We start from the raw sequence: 17,648 nt of genomic DNA on the forward strand, positions 1-17,648 counted from the left end.
GTTAGGCAGCAACTTAAGTTCAAGGAGTCGTTTATTATCGATCCAATTGGCACGGCAGGGGGACTAACAGCAATGTGGAATGAGGACTTAAAGGTGGAGGTAAAGGAGCATTCAAACGAGCTGATCGATATTATATGTAGGGATCCTACTTCCGGTACCCTGATGAGAATATCCTTTCTACACGCATCTACTGATTTCCAGAAGAGGATTTGTTTATGGCAGAAACTTCGAGCGATCCACCATAGTAACTCACTACCATGGATTTGCATGGGGGATTTTAACGAGGTTCTTAATTTCTGGGAAAAGGAAGGAGGCCGAGGGATGGATCATTATCGGATGGTGGCTTTTAGGGAAGTGCTGAATGACTGTGCATTAATGGATATTGAAAGTAAGGGGTGTGCCTATACATGGTCAAATAACAGAGGGGGGGAAAATCTGGTAAGAGAAAGACTTGACAGGGTGTTATGCAACATAGAATGGAGAGTGGAGTTTCCAAATGCAGAGGCTGTTGCTTTGCCAGCATTAGGTTCTGACCATAGTCCTCTTATCCTCACTCTACACCCGAATATCCTCCGAAGGAAAAAAGAGTTTCGCTTTGAGGCATTTTGGTTAGAAGACCAAGAATGTAGAGATATAGTTAAAGAAGCATGGAATGATCACCATAACACACTGGGAGATGTAGTTCTAAAATCACAAAAGGTGGCTAGTGCATTAGGAGAATGGAGTAAACGGAAATTCTCGAACGCACATAAACAGATAGAACTTTTAAAGAGAAGACTTACTGTGCTGACAAATAGCCCAGAAGGAGCTGAGTTCTGGGAGGAAATCAAACAAATAAAAGAGCGGATTGAACAATTATGGAGGCAGGAAGAGATGTACTGGAGTATGAGATCCCGCATAAATTGGCTAAGGTGGGGGGATAGAAATTCCAAATACTTTCATGCTACTACGGTCCAGCGGAGGGTACGAAATAGAATCACAATGCTGAAAATGGATGATGATCATTGGTGTCGGGAACCTGAAGCACTAAAGCGACACATTGGCCAGTTTTACCAATCCCTCTACACCACTGAAGGTCCTAGAAATTTTCAACCAGTCCTAGATCAATGCCCACAACTTGTCAATGCAGAAATGAATGAGTCCTTGATGAAGAGGGTAACAATGGATGAAGTAAAAGAGGCGGTTTTTCAAATGGGAGCCACTAAGGCACCTGGACCAGATGGGCTTGGTGGGCAATTTTATCATCATTATTGGACTGACATTCAGCAAGATGTATTCCAGATGGTTGATAGCTTTCTCACTACGGGTACTTTCGATCCTAAACTGAATGTGACACACATTGTTCTCATCCCAAAAGTAGCAACACCAGAACATATTTCTCAATACAGACCCATCAGTTTATGTAATTTCAGTTATAAGGTCATTTCTAAAGTAATGGCAAACCGTCTTAAGCTATGGCTTCCGGAAATCATTGCAATAGAACAGAGTGCCTTTGTGAGTGGAAGACAAATACAGGACAATATCTTGATAGTTCAGGAGGTGCTACATCAACTGCGCATTCGCAAGAGGAAAAAGAAAGCTCAGCAGCTTCTTAAATTAGACATGCAAAAGGCATATGATCGAGTTGAATGGGATTTCTTATGTGAGTGTATGAAGAAAATGGATTCTGCAAGGAATGGGTCTAGTGTGTGAAACAGGCATCTCCACAGTATCTTTTAGTGTGAAAATTAATGGAGAGTCGATGCAATGGGCCATCTCGAGGCATAAGACAGGAGATCCACTTTCGACTTACTTATTTATTCTTATGGCAAATGTGCTATCTATACTAATGAGCATAAAGATCGATGGAAGTCTGAGGGGAATCAAATTAAATAGGTGGTGTCCAACTCTTTCTCATCTTTTATTTGCGGATGACGCCATATTTTTCTTGGATGGAACAATTATGGAATGTCAAAACCTGGCGAATATCCTAAACCAAGATTGTTATGCATCGTATGTGCCATCAACTTAAACAAGTCAGGTATTTTCTTTAGCCAGAATTGTCCACTAACTCTAAAGAGAAACCTGGCAAATCAACTACGAGTCCCTATTATAGACAAGACAGGCAAATACTTGGGAATTCCGTCTGACTGGGGACAATCAAAAAAGCATATGTTTGCATGGATCCTAGCAAGGGTCAACTCGAAGCTAGAGGGCTGGAAGGAGAAATTGTTGACTAAAGCAGGGAAAGAGGTACTTATCAAAACAGTTGTACAAGCTCTTCCACAGTATGCAATGTCTATTTTCAAGATACCGATCTCTATTTGTAAAGCAATAGAAAAAAGAATTGCGTGCTTTTGGTGGAAACAAACCGTTGACCGAAAAGGAATTCATTGGAAGAGCTGGGAATCTTTGAGAACAAGGAAGGACACCGGAGGATTAGGGTTCAGAGATTTAGTGTCTTTCAACAAGGCTATGCTGGGGAGACAAGCGTGGCGACTTGTTCAGGATCCGAATTCCCTATGGACAAAAGTTGTTAAAGGTCTTTATTATCCACAAGGAGAGTTTTGGCGAGCTGGTAAGGGTAGTCGCCCCTCATGGGGCTGGCAAAGTTTGCTGATAGGAAGGGAAGCGATTGAATCGGAGACGAGATGGCTGGTGGGTGATGGTAAACAGATCAGAATAAGGGAAGATGTGTGGCTACCTAGAGGCCGGATCGGAGGAGGTGCAAATCTAAATGAACCAACGACTGTCGCAGAATTGATAGTACCCGAAGAAAAAGAATGGGATGTGGCGAAGCTAAAGGAAATGTTCGACGAGCAAGTTATCAACGAGATCCTATCAATACCACTCAGTTCAAACTCATCAATGGACAGAATAGCGTGGATGGGCAATAATGTGGGCTCCTATTCGGTCAAAAGTGGCTACAACAAAATATGCTCCCAGAAAAAACAGCTGAAAGAAAACCAACCATCATCGTCATATCAGCCACCCCGAGGTCTATGGACAACAATTTGGCAAACCCCACACTACCCGAAAGTGAAATTTTTCCTATGGAGCGTTTGTAATAATGCGTTGCCGACAAGAGAAAATCTCTACAGGAGGAAAATGTTACCTGATCCACTTTGTCCCATTTGCCACGAAGCCCCAGAAACTCTCGAACATCTCCTCCTATTATGTCCCCCGGACGAAATGGATATGGTTAGACCCCGCATACAATTGAAAACAGCCATTGAGAAAGTCACAAGATTGGATAAATGGATCTTGGAGAACTTGTTTCACAAGAATGAGTGGAAATCAAACGCACTCCTTGCAGGTATTTTATGGTCGATATGGAAAGCAAGAAATGCGTGGGTTTTCAGATCCAGTCAACTAAAACCACAACAAATTGTGGAGGACGCAAGCTATGATCTTGAACTCTACAGAAAATGGAGCCCCAATACCACAAAGCAGAACCGAAAGAACGAGCAAGGTGGGAGAGGGGAGGAGTGGATACCACCAACAAAAGGTGAGCTGAAATTGAACGTGGATGGGTCTTGGAGTTGCGCCTCAAAACAGGGTGCGGTTGCTGGGATTTGCAGAGACCATCACGGGTGTCTTGTGGGTGGATTCGCCAAGAAAATCCTCGCTCAATCTGCCCTGGTAGCAGAAACCCTAGCTCTAAAGGAAGGGCTGCACTTAGTGGAGAAGATGCGCACAAGTGCCCTTCAGTTCAACAAACAAGGGAGACCAACTAAAGTACTTCCTGTTCAGATCGTCATAGACAACTCAACAGCAGCAGAAGCCATTCTGGGCCAGACCGAAATACCTTGGGCTGTTCTATCGGTGGTGGAAGAGTGTAAACAAAAGCTGGGTTCATTACCTGCAGTGTCCGTGGGCTACAATCCGCGAGAAATGAACCGGGCAGCAGATTGGATCGCGAAGGCGTGCCGCGACGACTCCCTTGCGCCGAGCTGGTTGTCTCATCCTCCTCACTGTCTTACGTCTATCTTATGTTTGGATTTGGGTAAATGTCCTTGTTTTGTTCCCAGGAAGTAATGAAAGTAACCTCTTTTGACCAAAAAAAAAAAAAAAAAAAACTTTGACTTGACATCTGTTATGGCCCACTGATTATTTATATAAACGAGATATACTTGCCGAAAAATAAGGTTGTCCAAGATACACGTCTCACTTTACTTAGGCAAAACCCCGGTTACATGTAAAATCTTACTCGTCCGAAATTATATTTTCACAAACTTTAATGAGAATCATATTGTTGATTTCCATATACTGAATCAAGGATAAATTATCGAGAAAATTCTAAATATATTACACTTATCAACTCAATCATAAATTTTTTAATTTAGCCAATTTAATTATAAATATTATACGATTTGTTAATGTAGTCCATCTGACTAAAATTATTAATGTGAATGCCAATCATCCTATGTGATATTGCTGGTACAAATATGAATCATTTTTTTTTAATTTTTTTGATTTTTTTGTTTCTTTCTCTTTGCCTTTTCTTTTTGCTAGTGATCGTTCACTAAAGTTAATGGCTGCTGAGGGCTAATCTTGCCTGGGGAAGGGCGAGCACCAGCAAGAGCCCCTTGCTAGGTTTGGTGGGGGCCAGCAAGGCCACCCTGGCCTAGACAAGGGCCCCCCTCACTAGATCTAATCAAGCCAACCTTCAAGGGCAATTTTAGCCTAAGCGAGGGCGACCCTAATTGACTATTGCCTATGGCTTGGCAACTAGCCACTAGCAAAAATAAAAGGGGAAAACAAAGAAAGAAAAAAATCAAAATAATTATCAAAAATTGTTTACGAGGCGTTGATTATGCCATATAGGACAACCAGCATCCACGACAGCATTTTATAATTAAAATTAGCCAAATAATTTACATTGGCAAATCGTTAAAAATTTTAGGACTTAATTTGCTAAATTAAGATGTTTCTAACTAAATTGGCACAAGTGCTATTGATTTTAGATTTTCTTGTTAATTTTCCTGTGAAATCAACACGTATAGAATTATTCCTACGACATAACTGACTATTTACAAGAATATTTAATGAAGTGTAGTTAAGTGACTTAAATTGGTGAGATTATTGAGAACTAAAGGTGATCAACTCTAGAGCGGGTAGTTTCCTTACCTAAAACCTACTCTATTAAAATCGGTTTCCAATTTTTAGAACCTAGAATCTATCTTGTTAGCTATGAAATCGACCTTGGAATATATCCTATATTTTGGGTCTAATTCCAAGGTCTACATGAAAACATGTTCTTTTTTTTTATTCCTTTTTTTGGGTTTCATTTTTTATAGCAAAATAATATAAGCAACAAAACAGTTTAACATAAAAGATGAATGAAGGGAAGCAAACAAAGAAAAGTCAAGAATGAGCAACGGTTGAGAGGGTTAAACTAGCAAGGGCGAGCCATGAGCAAGCTAGGAGGAGAATGAGTCGCAAGCCACAAAGAGAGAGAGAGAGAGAGAGAGAGAGAGTTGTCAAATGTCTAAGTGAGGTTGAAGAGAACATAGAAAAATAGAGATGGAGAAAAATGATAGTTTTTAGGTTTTATGAAACCGCTTCAATATTCAGTCCAATTCCTACTTGGATCATCACTTGGAACCTGAAAACTAAAACCGAATATTGGGCGGTCAAGTCCGGTTCTAAGTAAAACCAGTCCAACTGCACAGCCTTAATGAGAAGTATTATTTTATGGCCCAATAAAAAACAAACGAGTGTGTAAGAGGCCCAAATAGGATGAATCTAATGGGCTTAACACACAATAGTATTAGCAGCTCCTGTACGCTGACATTGGACCATGGAAACTGGTTAGAAAAATTCAAGAAAATTAACAATTTATACATATAAATAACTATGGATTGCATCCAGCATCTGATAATGTTAATGATTCCATCATATTCAATAATCTTCCAAACTATATATATCAATTTCAAGTGATATTTCCTTTTCAGTCTTATGATTATTGTCACTGTTATAGCTCTAAAAATATTGCGTTCACATAAGTCGAACACGCAAAAGTAGAGAAGCAATTTTAATAAACATAAATTTTCAACAAAAAAAAAATGCTGGATGGCTCTAATTTTAACTCTAATAGAGCAGTTTTAACGTACTACTTGACTCTAATTTTAACTTAACCGTATAGTTATGTTGTTGTAATAATATGAAGTACGACATTTAATAGAAGAAAACAAACTTACATGCTGGATGGCTAACATGAATATGTGCAAATTTGTTGCGTGATTTGAGTCTTAGTTTTCATTTCCATTATCCATACACCTGCATCACACCCATAATGTGTAATATATATGGCCCAATAATCACAGCCCATTATTATAAAGCCCAAGGCCAACCCATTTTCTCCTCTCTTCTCAACAAATAGTGCAAGTGAGCGTAAAAGAAAGAGGAAGAGAGCAACGGCAAAAACAAGAAAAACAAGCTCGCTTATGAAAAGGAAAAAAGGGCAAAACAAAGGAGAGAAACATCTTGGCGTATAGTTGATTCCGATATCCACAAGTCGAATCGGTTATGAATTGCAACAACTAATACATATCTAGGGCATTGTGGAGCTATGGGGTATGACAAAAATTAATTCCGAAATACAATTCGATGGGAACGAAATTCTAAAATTTCGCGTACAAGTTACTTGTAACGGATAATATGCATAATGGATAAAAAATGAACTTTTCTATTAACAAGTTTCTTCATTAGCGCGTAGAAGTCGTTTTATCAACGGTTAAATGTAGTTTAGTAAACTTCATATGTTGGTTTTCAACTTTTCTAGGTGAGTGGTATTATCTCTTTAAACTTTTACTGTGAAAGCAATATAAATTAATTATATTATGAGTCAAGAAATAATTATTATTTTTCTGTTGTATAAAATTGAATTGAGCATCTACTACTGTTTTGTCTCTTTGAAATGGTGAGATAACTTTGGATTACATTTTGCATCGATTGCCTGTAATGGTATGCAAAACCTCTTATGAAAGAACCACGAAAAGTTCTTGATTTATGAATGTGGTTTATGAAAGTTATTTTGATATATATTGAATCATGAGAAGTTATATTATTTGGCTAATAAACTAAAGTTTTGAGATGGTTTTTAGCTTTGGTTGCATGTTATTGGAAATTGAGGTCGATGGATAATGCTCAGATCACTATGATAAGAACCCATGGGGGGAATAAGTAAAAGAACAAAAGTGTTAAATTCTTGATCTCGACATATAATTGTTGAGATGATTTCCATTAATATAGAAATTATAAATGTCACGCTTCGTGAGGAAACAATATAACAATGGAAAATAATAAATGAAGAGATCATTATATTACAAGAGTTGTCAATCCCTGACTCTAGCGTCTCCAAGAATCAACTTGTGATTTTGATTAGATTTTGATTAATATCTCTAGCTTCTTCTTCATTGATTGATAAATCAGTGCTTTTACTCCCCCATAAATTGCAAATAGGAGAATCCCAAATACCAAATTTGTGACATAAGTTTCCAAATGCATTCTAGGTAATGGTTTCGTGAAGAGATCAGCAATTTGATGCACAGATGGAACATACTTAGTCACAAGTGTTCCAAGAGCCACTTTTTCTCGCATATAATGATAATCTAATTCGATATGTTTAGTTTTTGCATGGAACACATGATCAATCGACATGTAAAGTGCACTAATATCATCGCTAAATAATATTGGTAGACGGAAAAGATGAATACCCAAATCTCTTAAAAGGAATGATATCCATGTAATCTCTACAATTGTTGACACCATTGCATGATACTCTGCCTTGACACTAGATCGAGCAACTGTTCATTACTTCTTAACACTCCATTATATATAGTTGCTACCTAAAAAAGTACAAAATCCGGTAGTTCATCAGCAAGTCAAGCGACAACTTGTCCAATCTGCATCACTAAAAGCATGCAAGTCCAAAGTTTTTTTTTTTTTTTGGTCTAATACAAGTCCAAAGTCGACTTGAACAAGATTTGCATGCCTTGATTTGTTGTGCCTTTTACATAATGCAAAATGCATTTCACTATTTGAAAATGACTCACGATAGGTTGATGTATGAATTGACAAACAAAATTGACTGAATATGAAATATCCGGCTATGTAATCGTGAGATAATGAAGAGCTCCAACAGTACTTAGATATAGCGTAGGATTAAGAAATACCGTTGCATCCGTATTAGAATGAGAACTAACAGCCATAGGTGTGGATAATAGCTTGCAGCCCTCCATTTGCTCACATTTAAGAATTAACAAAGCATATTGTTGTTGGCACAAATAAAGGCCACTAGAGAATATCTTAACCTCCACTCCTAAAAAATAGTGCAACGGCCTCATATCCTTCATTGTGAATTCACTACTCGATGTAGAGATGAATCCATCAAGTAGTTTTGGATCATCACTTGTAACAATCATGTTGTCTACACATAAAAGCAGAGCAAGAATGCCATGATATGATTTTTTTAATAAACAAAGGATTTGCAATATTGCAAAAGAAATCGGATGCTAAAAGAAATGAGCCAAAACTATCAAAACAATGCTCTTGGCGCTTGCTTAAGACCATACAAAACTCTCTCTAGTTTGCAAACATAGTGAGGATTGTTCTTATACTTCCTAGTCAATCTACTCTTGCTACTTGAGTATATTCCTTAACAACCAATCTTGCTTTTGATCTTTCTAATGTACCATCGACCTTTAACTTAGACTAAAAAATCCATCTACATCACACAATACTAGTATTTGAAGGACGTGGAACAACAGTCCAAATTTTATTATGATACAATGCCTTGAGCTCTTCTTTCATTGCTGCCAACCACCTTGGATGTTTCAAAATAGATTTTACATTGTTCAACTCCTTCAGTGTAGAATCCATCATATGTAAATTGGCATATTTTGGATTAGGCTTCGCAATACCAGCACGTGCTTGAGTAATCATTAAATGATTTGGAGTGGGTGAACGTGCTATTGAAGAATCAAAAAGGACATCCATCGAAGAATCTTCATTTGCCAAATTGCATGGAGAATTAAGCAAAGCACTTGATGAGTCACCAATTTCAACATGATTTTGGTAAACATGCGATGCACCTCAATCAACATTATCTTCATGAGAAGTATCATAGGTAGTAGAATTTAATAAGTCTTCATGCGGTTTGCAAATACAAAGGTGAAAATTCCGAGTCCGACGCTGTCGTGTTTTGATTTGGCCAGCTTATCAATTTTGATATCCTACTTTATCACTTTGACCCTAAAATACTGAGTTGGTTACGAGATAAGGAGATACAGTTCCATAAAAAATGACATGTTGTAATATATAGATTTGGCCAATTGGAGGATAGAGACATCGACATCTGTTATGACGATCATGATAGCCTAGAAACACGCATGGTACTGATCGAGCATTGAGCTTATTTTTGGTGTAGTCCCTAAGATAAGGAAAGCACCAGCAACCAAAAACTCACAAAGCATTATAATATGGTTTTCTAATAAATAAGAATTCATATGATGATTTCTTGCCCAACACTCTTATAGGAAGCCTATTCAAAAGAAAAATTGTCGTTTGAAAGTTTTTGACCAGCAACTCCATTCTGCTCTAGGGTATTTGGGCAAGATACTTGATTAATAATGCCATTCTTTTGCAAATGAAGTAAGAAGTCTACTCAGTTGAACTCTCATTCTCCATTAGATTGAAATATTTTAATATACCCTTCAAATTGTCTTTCCAAATATTTCTCAAAATTGAGAAAACATGCACAAAAGTTGGATTTTTGACGTAATGGAAACAACCAATTATATCACGTATAATCATCCACAAAATAAACATAATACTAAAACCTTTAAAATAAAATTATCGGAGCCTTTCCCCAACAAATCACAATGTATCTTTTCAAAAGGCTTAGTAGTACTAGATTTGAAAGGCAAATTGGGAAGTTTAGATCATCGACCCATTTGACGATTATCACATATGGTAGTAGATTTATTCCAAGCAATAACTACAATATCGCCTTTTTCTTTCTTTCTTTTTTTCTTTTTCTTTTTTTGCCAATGATGGATTGTCATTGATTGTGGATGTCCCAAACTTTTATGCCAAGTACTTTCATCAACTTTCTTGAACCGATTCAAAAATAGTGCTTCTTTTGATGTCTTCAAGTTATAGAAATCACCTTCATGATTTCCAATAGTCGGAACATTTCTCATTTTCTTGTCCTTTATCACAAAACCAGTAGTAGAGAGCTCAAAATTTATAAGATAGTCAGCCATAAATTGGCTTATTGATAATAAATTGTTTTTCATCTAAGAAACAAGTAGAACTCTTTAGTCGATGCTCTTTTGGCCCAAATTGATATGAGCATCACCAGTATGGGAAATTTTAAGCGAATCACCATTTCCAACCATTACACAATCTTTCCCAGTAAATGGTCCTAAGTTGAAAAGGTTACCCTCATCTAAGATCATGCAATTTAAAGCTCCAATATCAGTGAACCATTCTGAATCTTGATTATCTCCAACAATAAGTGCAGCAAATGCCTTTGGCACATCTAATGGGAGGAAAGATTGAGTAAACCGATTAAAGCAATCTAAAGCAACATGTCTCTGCTTGTTATATATTTGACAAGAAACAATTTTGTATGCTCCTTTCACAAGCTTCTTGGTCATGCTCTGATTGAATTGTGGCTTGTGACCTTGTGAATGCATAAAATTAGCCTGAGAATTTTTCATTCTTAGACCATTGTGAGAAAACCCTCTTCCATGGGAAGAAAAATAATTGTTGTTGGAATGGTGGAATTATTTTCCCCTTTTTGCTGCTCTTAAATTTACTTCTTTGACCAAAGAAAGCCGTCTTGTGTTGAATTACAGGGGAACTTTTATTTGTGAGCCGACTCTCAAGGCTTTGCAATTGAGAAATTAGGTTAGATAATACCAACACTGGAGGCTTCAACATAGAGGATGTGAATGAATCATATTGATCACCTAAGCCATTCATAACAAAGAGACCCTTCTTCTTGTCCTCAAGAGGATATTCGATAGCAAATAACTCATTAAAATATTTTTGAAAAGCATCAAAATACTCGTGAAGAGATGAAAAAAATATCTCTATGACATTTTTGGATTATCCAAAAATATTAAAACTTCACATTCCTCATATACCTTGGCAAAAGTATTTTGTAAAGTTAACTACACCTTAGCAAATGTCTTCAAGTCTATTACTTGAGCAAAAACTTACTTTGGAGAGCATTGCAATGATTTATCCCCACAAAAGGCGATCTGACATTCTCCGTTGTAAAGACTCTGGATTTGTCACTTCCTTTGAGACACTAACTTCTTTTCTAGAATCAGAGGAGGTTACTATTGTTGGACTCGACATTTGGTACTCGCCATCAATGAATCTTACCAGATCTTGGCTTTCAATTAGTTCAAGCATCTCAGCTCTCCAACAAGAATAATTTGTTTGTGTTAGTTGCGGTGACACAAAATTGCTAATGTTCAAAGACAAGGAATATGGATACTTAGGATTGGTAAAAGCCATGGTTAAGGATTGATTTCTTTCGAAAAAAATCTGCTCCGACACCATAAAAGAACGGAAGTGTTTGATTCTTGAACTCAATGTACAATTGTTGAGATGATTTTCAATATATATAGATATTACAAATGCTATACTTATAACATAATAGTGAACAATAATTAATGAAGAGATCATTATATTACAAGAGTTGTCTTTTTTTTTTGGGGGGGGTAAAAGGTAAGATTATATTGACTTTAAACCAAAGAGCTATATATAGCTATACAGCAAGAACTCGGCACCAAAAACTTAAACTCACGAAGACAAAAGGTAAGAGCAAGTGGAAGAATGCTAAGGTAAAAAGACCAAGGGCAAAGCCAAAACAACAACAAAAGCAGCCAAAGAGGCTATTAACAAGGAAAACAACCAGCACAAGGGCAACCTTACAACACCACAAGAGCAAGGAAAGGATCCCAACTTTAAGATTGGTAGATATATTACAAGAGTTGTCAATCTCTTGATTCTAGCATCTCCAAGAATTAGCTTGTGACTTTGATTGGATTTTGATTGATATCTCCAAATCCTTCTTCCTTGATTGATAAATCAGTACTTTTAATAAGTATGCACATTGTTATCAAAACGTCCTTCTGAATCAAACTATCAGTTGATATAGGTGGAGATCTAGCCTATGGGGTAAACTTGATTGCCTTTGTCATGGGTATTAAGCGTGACCATAATTAGATATTGAGCATTAGATTCGTCGATGGAGTTGAATATCGACATTTAGGCCCTGCATGTTTGTGTTTATTTATTTTTTGTTCATGAACAGATTTTCTGTTTTTTTGTTCCCGGGAACAAAAAAAGAACAGAAACGCATTTGTTTGCGTTTTTGTTCAAAACCTTTTTTTTTTTGTTCTGGGAACAAAATTAGAACAAAAATAAGAAACAAAAAAAAGTTATTTTTTTGTTCCAGAAACACTTTTGAAGAACAAAAAGTTGTTTCTCTCTCATATCTTTTCTTTTCTTTTCTTTTTCTTCTTTTTTTCTTCTTTTTTTTTGGCCGGTCGCCGGCCTCGGCCATGGTCGGCGACCGGCCGTCGAGGGCCATTGAGGGCCATTGAGGGCCGGCGACCTCGTTGAAGGGTCGTCGGCCCCCGGTGAGGCCAAGCGTCGCCGACCCCTGGCGAGGCTTGGCCTCGCCTTGGCTGGGCGAACTCGAACAATTCTTGAACGAAACATGAACAAATGCGCCCTTATTCAATAGAAATTAATCAATGGAATGGATCATTCATTGTTGATTTGTTATTGATGATATGATATTGTTGATTACATATGAAAACTTCCATCAAAAATATATAACTCATTTTGTTATTTTATGTATATTGTACGGATTGACGAGTTATAAGTTGTTTTATAAATATGCATTGTGAATGTTTGATTTGTTTAGAAGAGATGTACCATAAATCAGGTGGTGATTGCTCATACCATTCTGTTCATATATTTTTCCAGTCCTTCAATTAACATATAATAGGACAAGGGTGCTAATAATAAGAAACTTTTAGTAGTTGAATTTTTGGTTTGCGTTGGAGATGTTTTCATAAGTTTTGTTGGATCATAGAAACTTTGATATATTATTTTGACTCTGAAATTGCATCATTTAAATGAAGAGAATGATGGTTGTGTTGTTACCCCTTTTTTCTGTTGGATTTTGAGTGTGACATAATGAGCTTCATAGATTTACCTTTCCTACACATTAGATCCATTAACCAAATGTTCAATTAACAAGGAAAAAAACCCTAGGTACCAAATGAGTTTCTTTCGTGAAAAATAACACTTTTAGCCCACATAAAAAGAAACTAGAACTATGTCCCATGCATATTGCAAATCGATTTAGGTAGCCTTTTTTTTTGTTTTCACGATTCCCGCCTTCGAAAAAATTTAATGAAAAAATAAAAATTAAGATGGAGAACCAAAAAGAAAGATTTTGTTAATAACTTTCTTTGGATTTAAATTATTTTGAAAAGAAAGGTCTACTTCATGTAATATTATTCCACGGTCGGGAGTTGGATCGCGATCCGCTTCCTCCGCCATATCGTCCACAATTGTAGCAGCAAAAGCTGTTTTGCATATTAACCCTTCAATTTTTGCGTCATTACTATTTTTATTTTTTGCTGCATGTCTTATTAGGAAAAACAAAAGAAAAAGAGTAGCATAGATATACAGGGAGAAAACGGAAATGTATAAATCACCGACACCATGTACTCCTGCCATCACAGAGGGGACGAAAATTAACATTTGGCTGACTTTATTAGTAATACATGTATTATAAATTTATAATTATACAAGCAACTGAATCCGAAAGATAAGGCGAATCATATATATTATATATATGCCCTTTGGACCGAGCTTCTTATTACAGTGCAGCAACAAATCACATTGATCAAACCTCAAACCTTCACAAGTTGATGATCACAGAGTATGTTTAATGTCAAAACCTTCGCTCTGTACTTTGGCTCAACAATTACTGATAATTTTCAGAGACTTTTGAGTTCACGGATCGATTTCACTTCCCCAAAACTGAAAATGTGGCGGGCTGCTCTTCATGAAAAATAAATAAAGCACGCCTCGGCCGGTCCAATCAATCACCGTGAACCTCCAAAGCTGCTCTCGAATTCGACTAGAATTGAACCGAGCTAGAGAAGGTTTGGCCAAATGTCCAGTTTGGTGGCACGATGTCTGTGAAAATCTTGGTCACTCCATCAGTGGTGGTGACCTGAAAGGAAAGGGATTGGCCATTGAGGTACGAATTCGACTGCCAATTAGCCCCCCAGTTCCTTGACATGGCGGTCCATCCTGTGGTCGAGCCTTTGATCGAGACGGACTTGATCGACCCAGCTCCGGCAACATTGCTTATGAGGACCAGCTCAAAGTAGTCTCTCCCGTTGATGGTGAACCTTACTCCACCATGTTTCTTGCATGGAACCCTGCACAAGATTATGACCCACCTATGACTTAGTCTCAGAGCAAATGATCAATTTAAGATGGTTGTGACGTGAGGTGGTAGGTTGAGTCGATCACGGCATGGACCGAAAATATACGAAAGAAAGCTTAGATTACAGACCTTTGGAACAGGACGGGTATGATTCCTCCTCTGTAGATGCCGATCTTTTCCCAAGCGGGCTGAGCCATGTCGAAATGCTGGAGGGGCGGGTTGCACCACCCACCATTGTCGTTCGGGAGAGCGGAGTTCGGAGGGCAGAAATTGGTGGCAGTGATCGTGATGGAAGTTCCTTTGATGCACCACCTGGAGTCAGTTTTGTAGTCACAGACGATCCTGTAGCACTGCCCACACGAAGCCCCGTCGCTGAACAACGCGGTGCTCAACGCTGCAGTTCGGGTGCCATACCCAGTCGAGTACAAGTCCCCATAGCCACAAGCTCCTCCTGCACGTCACCGACTAATGTTAAACTCGAGAGCCCCTAATCTGGGCATCAGTAAATTGTCTTACTAAACAAAGATCACCTCATTCTATACCCTACAAAGTAGTCAACAATGAGCCTACAGAAGCCAAAGCATTCTTGAAATCAAAGTTCGTTGATTCCATTACCTAATCTAGGCATCTGTATCGAAAGGTTTCGTGACTAACCGGGTCCATGTGGACCGGCGAGTCGTTTCAACAAGAGAGAACAAGTTATATTCTTAAACTTACCCATGGTGCCAGAGGCGTCGCTTCCACCGTAGAAGGTGGCATGACCTTTTGTCCATCCCGAAGCAGTGAATGCATTGGCGCTCACAGCAAAATGAAAGCACACAAGCGCAATAAGCGGAGCCAAACTGGACATCTCCATCTGAGAGAGAGAGAGAGAGGATTGGAGGAGCTTGAGGTTTGAGAACGACAACGTGATTGGGGGAGAGATGTATCTGAGCTGCTTGGCTTGGACAAAGACCCTGAAGTGCCGCACCTTAAATAAGGGGCTGGATTGACTCCCACATGACACAACCACCTTCACATGTGATCTCTCCAGACATGGAAAGTTTTTTAAGGACAAGAAGTTATTTAATCAATTGGATGATATTCTCAGCAAAGTCTGAGGATCTCAGAGGCCTCATTCAATTGTTCCCACGTTCTCTTCCATAAGTCCCACATGCAGTTTCTCCCCTACATTAGAGCCGTGAATAAATCTAATCCCACCACCACCACCATTCCAATTGTTCATGATTTGGAGGATATGTATTTAATAATGCATATGGTTGTTGCTATTTGAAGATTACAGGGCATCTTTAAAATGGCTTTGACTTTTGAGAGAGAGAGAGAGAGAGAGAGAGAGAGTTAAGAGTTTCTTATTTTGTACCAAGTATTTCACATGGGTTTGGCGATTCTTTGACGTATGAAGCAAGACCCCCTCATTCTTGTCCTCTGCACGTCACCCAGTTTGAAAAGGAATGCAATGCCCATGAGTGGCTATTACGTTTTCACCATTTGCAAACAGGTTTAATTTGGTCCACATGAATGGTCTTTATCGTACTTAAACATTGAGCAAAACAGGTAGATGAAGAACCCGCCAAACAGTACATGCAGGTGCAGCATTTGTCGGGGCGCTTTCTTGCCTTGTATTTGCATTCAGCATTTCTTGCGTATCAAGAATTCGGCATTTCTAGTTAGTTCAATTTGGACAGCTTTCAGTTAATTAAACCAGAAGGAAGTTAATTCTTTTCCTTTTTAATGCCATGGATCTTTCATTGAATTATTAGAGACTACTGCAGTGTTCCACACTAAGATGGTAATAATAACCACTAATCCACCAAATCAGACCTTGTTTAGTTCGACTCAATCAATGGAGGACAATGTGGATGGAATCATTTGATGATTAGTTTGTTGGCAAACGCATTATGTACACTCAGTAACCTAGCCCGTCCAAAAATTCCATGGTCCTGTGAAGCATTTTTCTAGTTCACAGATTGTTTATAAGCTAAATTTCCGGAAAACCATCACTGTCGCCTAAACAAATGAGAGATGGAATCCGCAATCATATGATTGTTGCATTCATCGGCAGGAGCCAGTGGCATATCCTCAAGGACAAATGAGAAGAACGACTTAAGGATCAGGGTCTGTACAGGACACAAATTGATCCCAGGGGCGTATTATCCATGTGACAGGGAGATTAAATAAGTGAACAAGAAATGGTAATGGTTGTCCAGGCATTTCATGAGGTAGTTTAAAATGGGTCTATTATCAGATTCGTTGCTTGTAATTGCACGATTTGGAATGTGCTGCTTTCAATAAAACTCCAATGCCACCTTGCTGCACATGCTCTTCCCATCCAATCCAATTAAAAATGAACAAGAGAGAGAGAGAGAGAGAGAGAGAGAGAGAGCCTCTTCATGAAGTATTCTATGCCAACACAAGCAATAAGAGGCGTACCTTGTCTGCCGTACATGAAATAAAGGACATGGACTAGGATGAGTTAACCAATCCGCTGTTAGTCTCCATTCCTTCTGATATTTATCGACAATAAAAGAAAGGAACATAGGAAAAGTTACCCTAAACCTAGACTACAAGTTTTGGCTCAGAAAGAATGTTTTCTGAGATACGACTGACATCGGCGTAGTAGATTTATACTGTCCTAGACAAAAGCAACATACACAATCAGCAAACAAGAGTGCGTGTCGGTAAAAAAGAAGCTCTGAGCACTTAGATAACCTAAAGGCAAATTCAGAATTCCCACTTTGTCGCTGTCCTCCTTCAATATGATCCACGAGTTCAAATTCCTGCTATTGTCTTGTGTGTCTCGTAACCACTATCCTCCTTCTAGGTGTCCAATCGAAGTTACAGTGCTTCCAACAACTTCATTATGCACATCAAGATGAGACGACACAAATCCCAGAGCTGAATATCAATTTCGGCCTCACCAGTAGTTGTGAACGTCTCCAGATTCTTTTGACGCCATCCAAATTTTGCATGACACAGCAATGGCTTTGATTGCTCCATCACAGAAGGCCTAGGTGCTCACCAAGTCCAGTCTCAGGATCTCAGCAACATGAGCAAGATATACAGACATTAGTAGTTCTAATGGCAATGTGGTGTCTTCAGACAATCAGACTGTCCCTCCCGTTGCCAATTGAAATGGACTGAAAGCTTTGATGCAGCATTCTATCCT

At 38.4% G+C, this 17,648-nt stretch overlaps 1 protein-coding gene across 1 annotated transcript; it reads right to left on the reverse strand.

Annotated features, from left to right (window-relative positions):
• Nucleotides 1–13,822: 13,822 nt before the first annotated feature.
• On the reverse strand, nt 13,823–15,414 carry LOC104448870 (expansin-A11). Its single transcript, XM_010062795.3, has 3 exons — nt 15,200–15,414; nt 14,612–14,933; nt 13,823–14,474 (listed from the first exon to the last, which is right to left on the reverse strand). The coding sequence occupies exons 1-3, from the start codon at nt 15,336–15,338 to the stop codon at nt 14,168–14,170; spliced, it is 768 nt and encodes a 255-aa protein (XP_010061097.2). The 5' UTR covers nt 15,339–15,414; the 3' UTR covers nt 13,823–14,167.
• Nucleotides 15,415–17,648: the final 2,234 nt, after the last annotated feature.

This window comes from Eucalyptus grandis, chromosome 6 (assembly GCF_016545825.1).
Source record: "Eucalyptus grandis isolate ANBG69807.140 chromosome 6, ASM1654582v1, whole genome shotgun sequence".
Classification (NCBI taxonomy): Eukaryota; Viridiplantae; Streptophyta; class Magnoliopsida; order Myrtales; family Myrtaceae; genus Eucalyptus; species Eucalyptus grandis.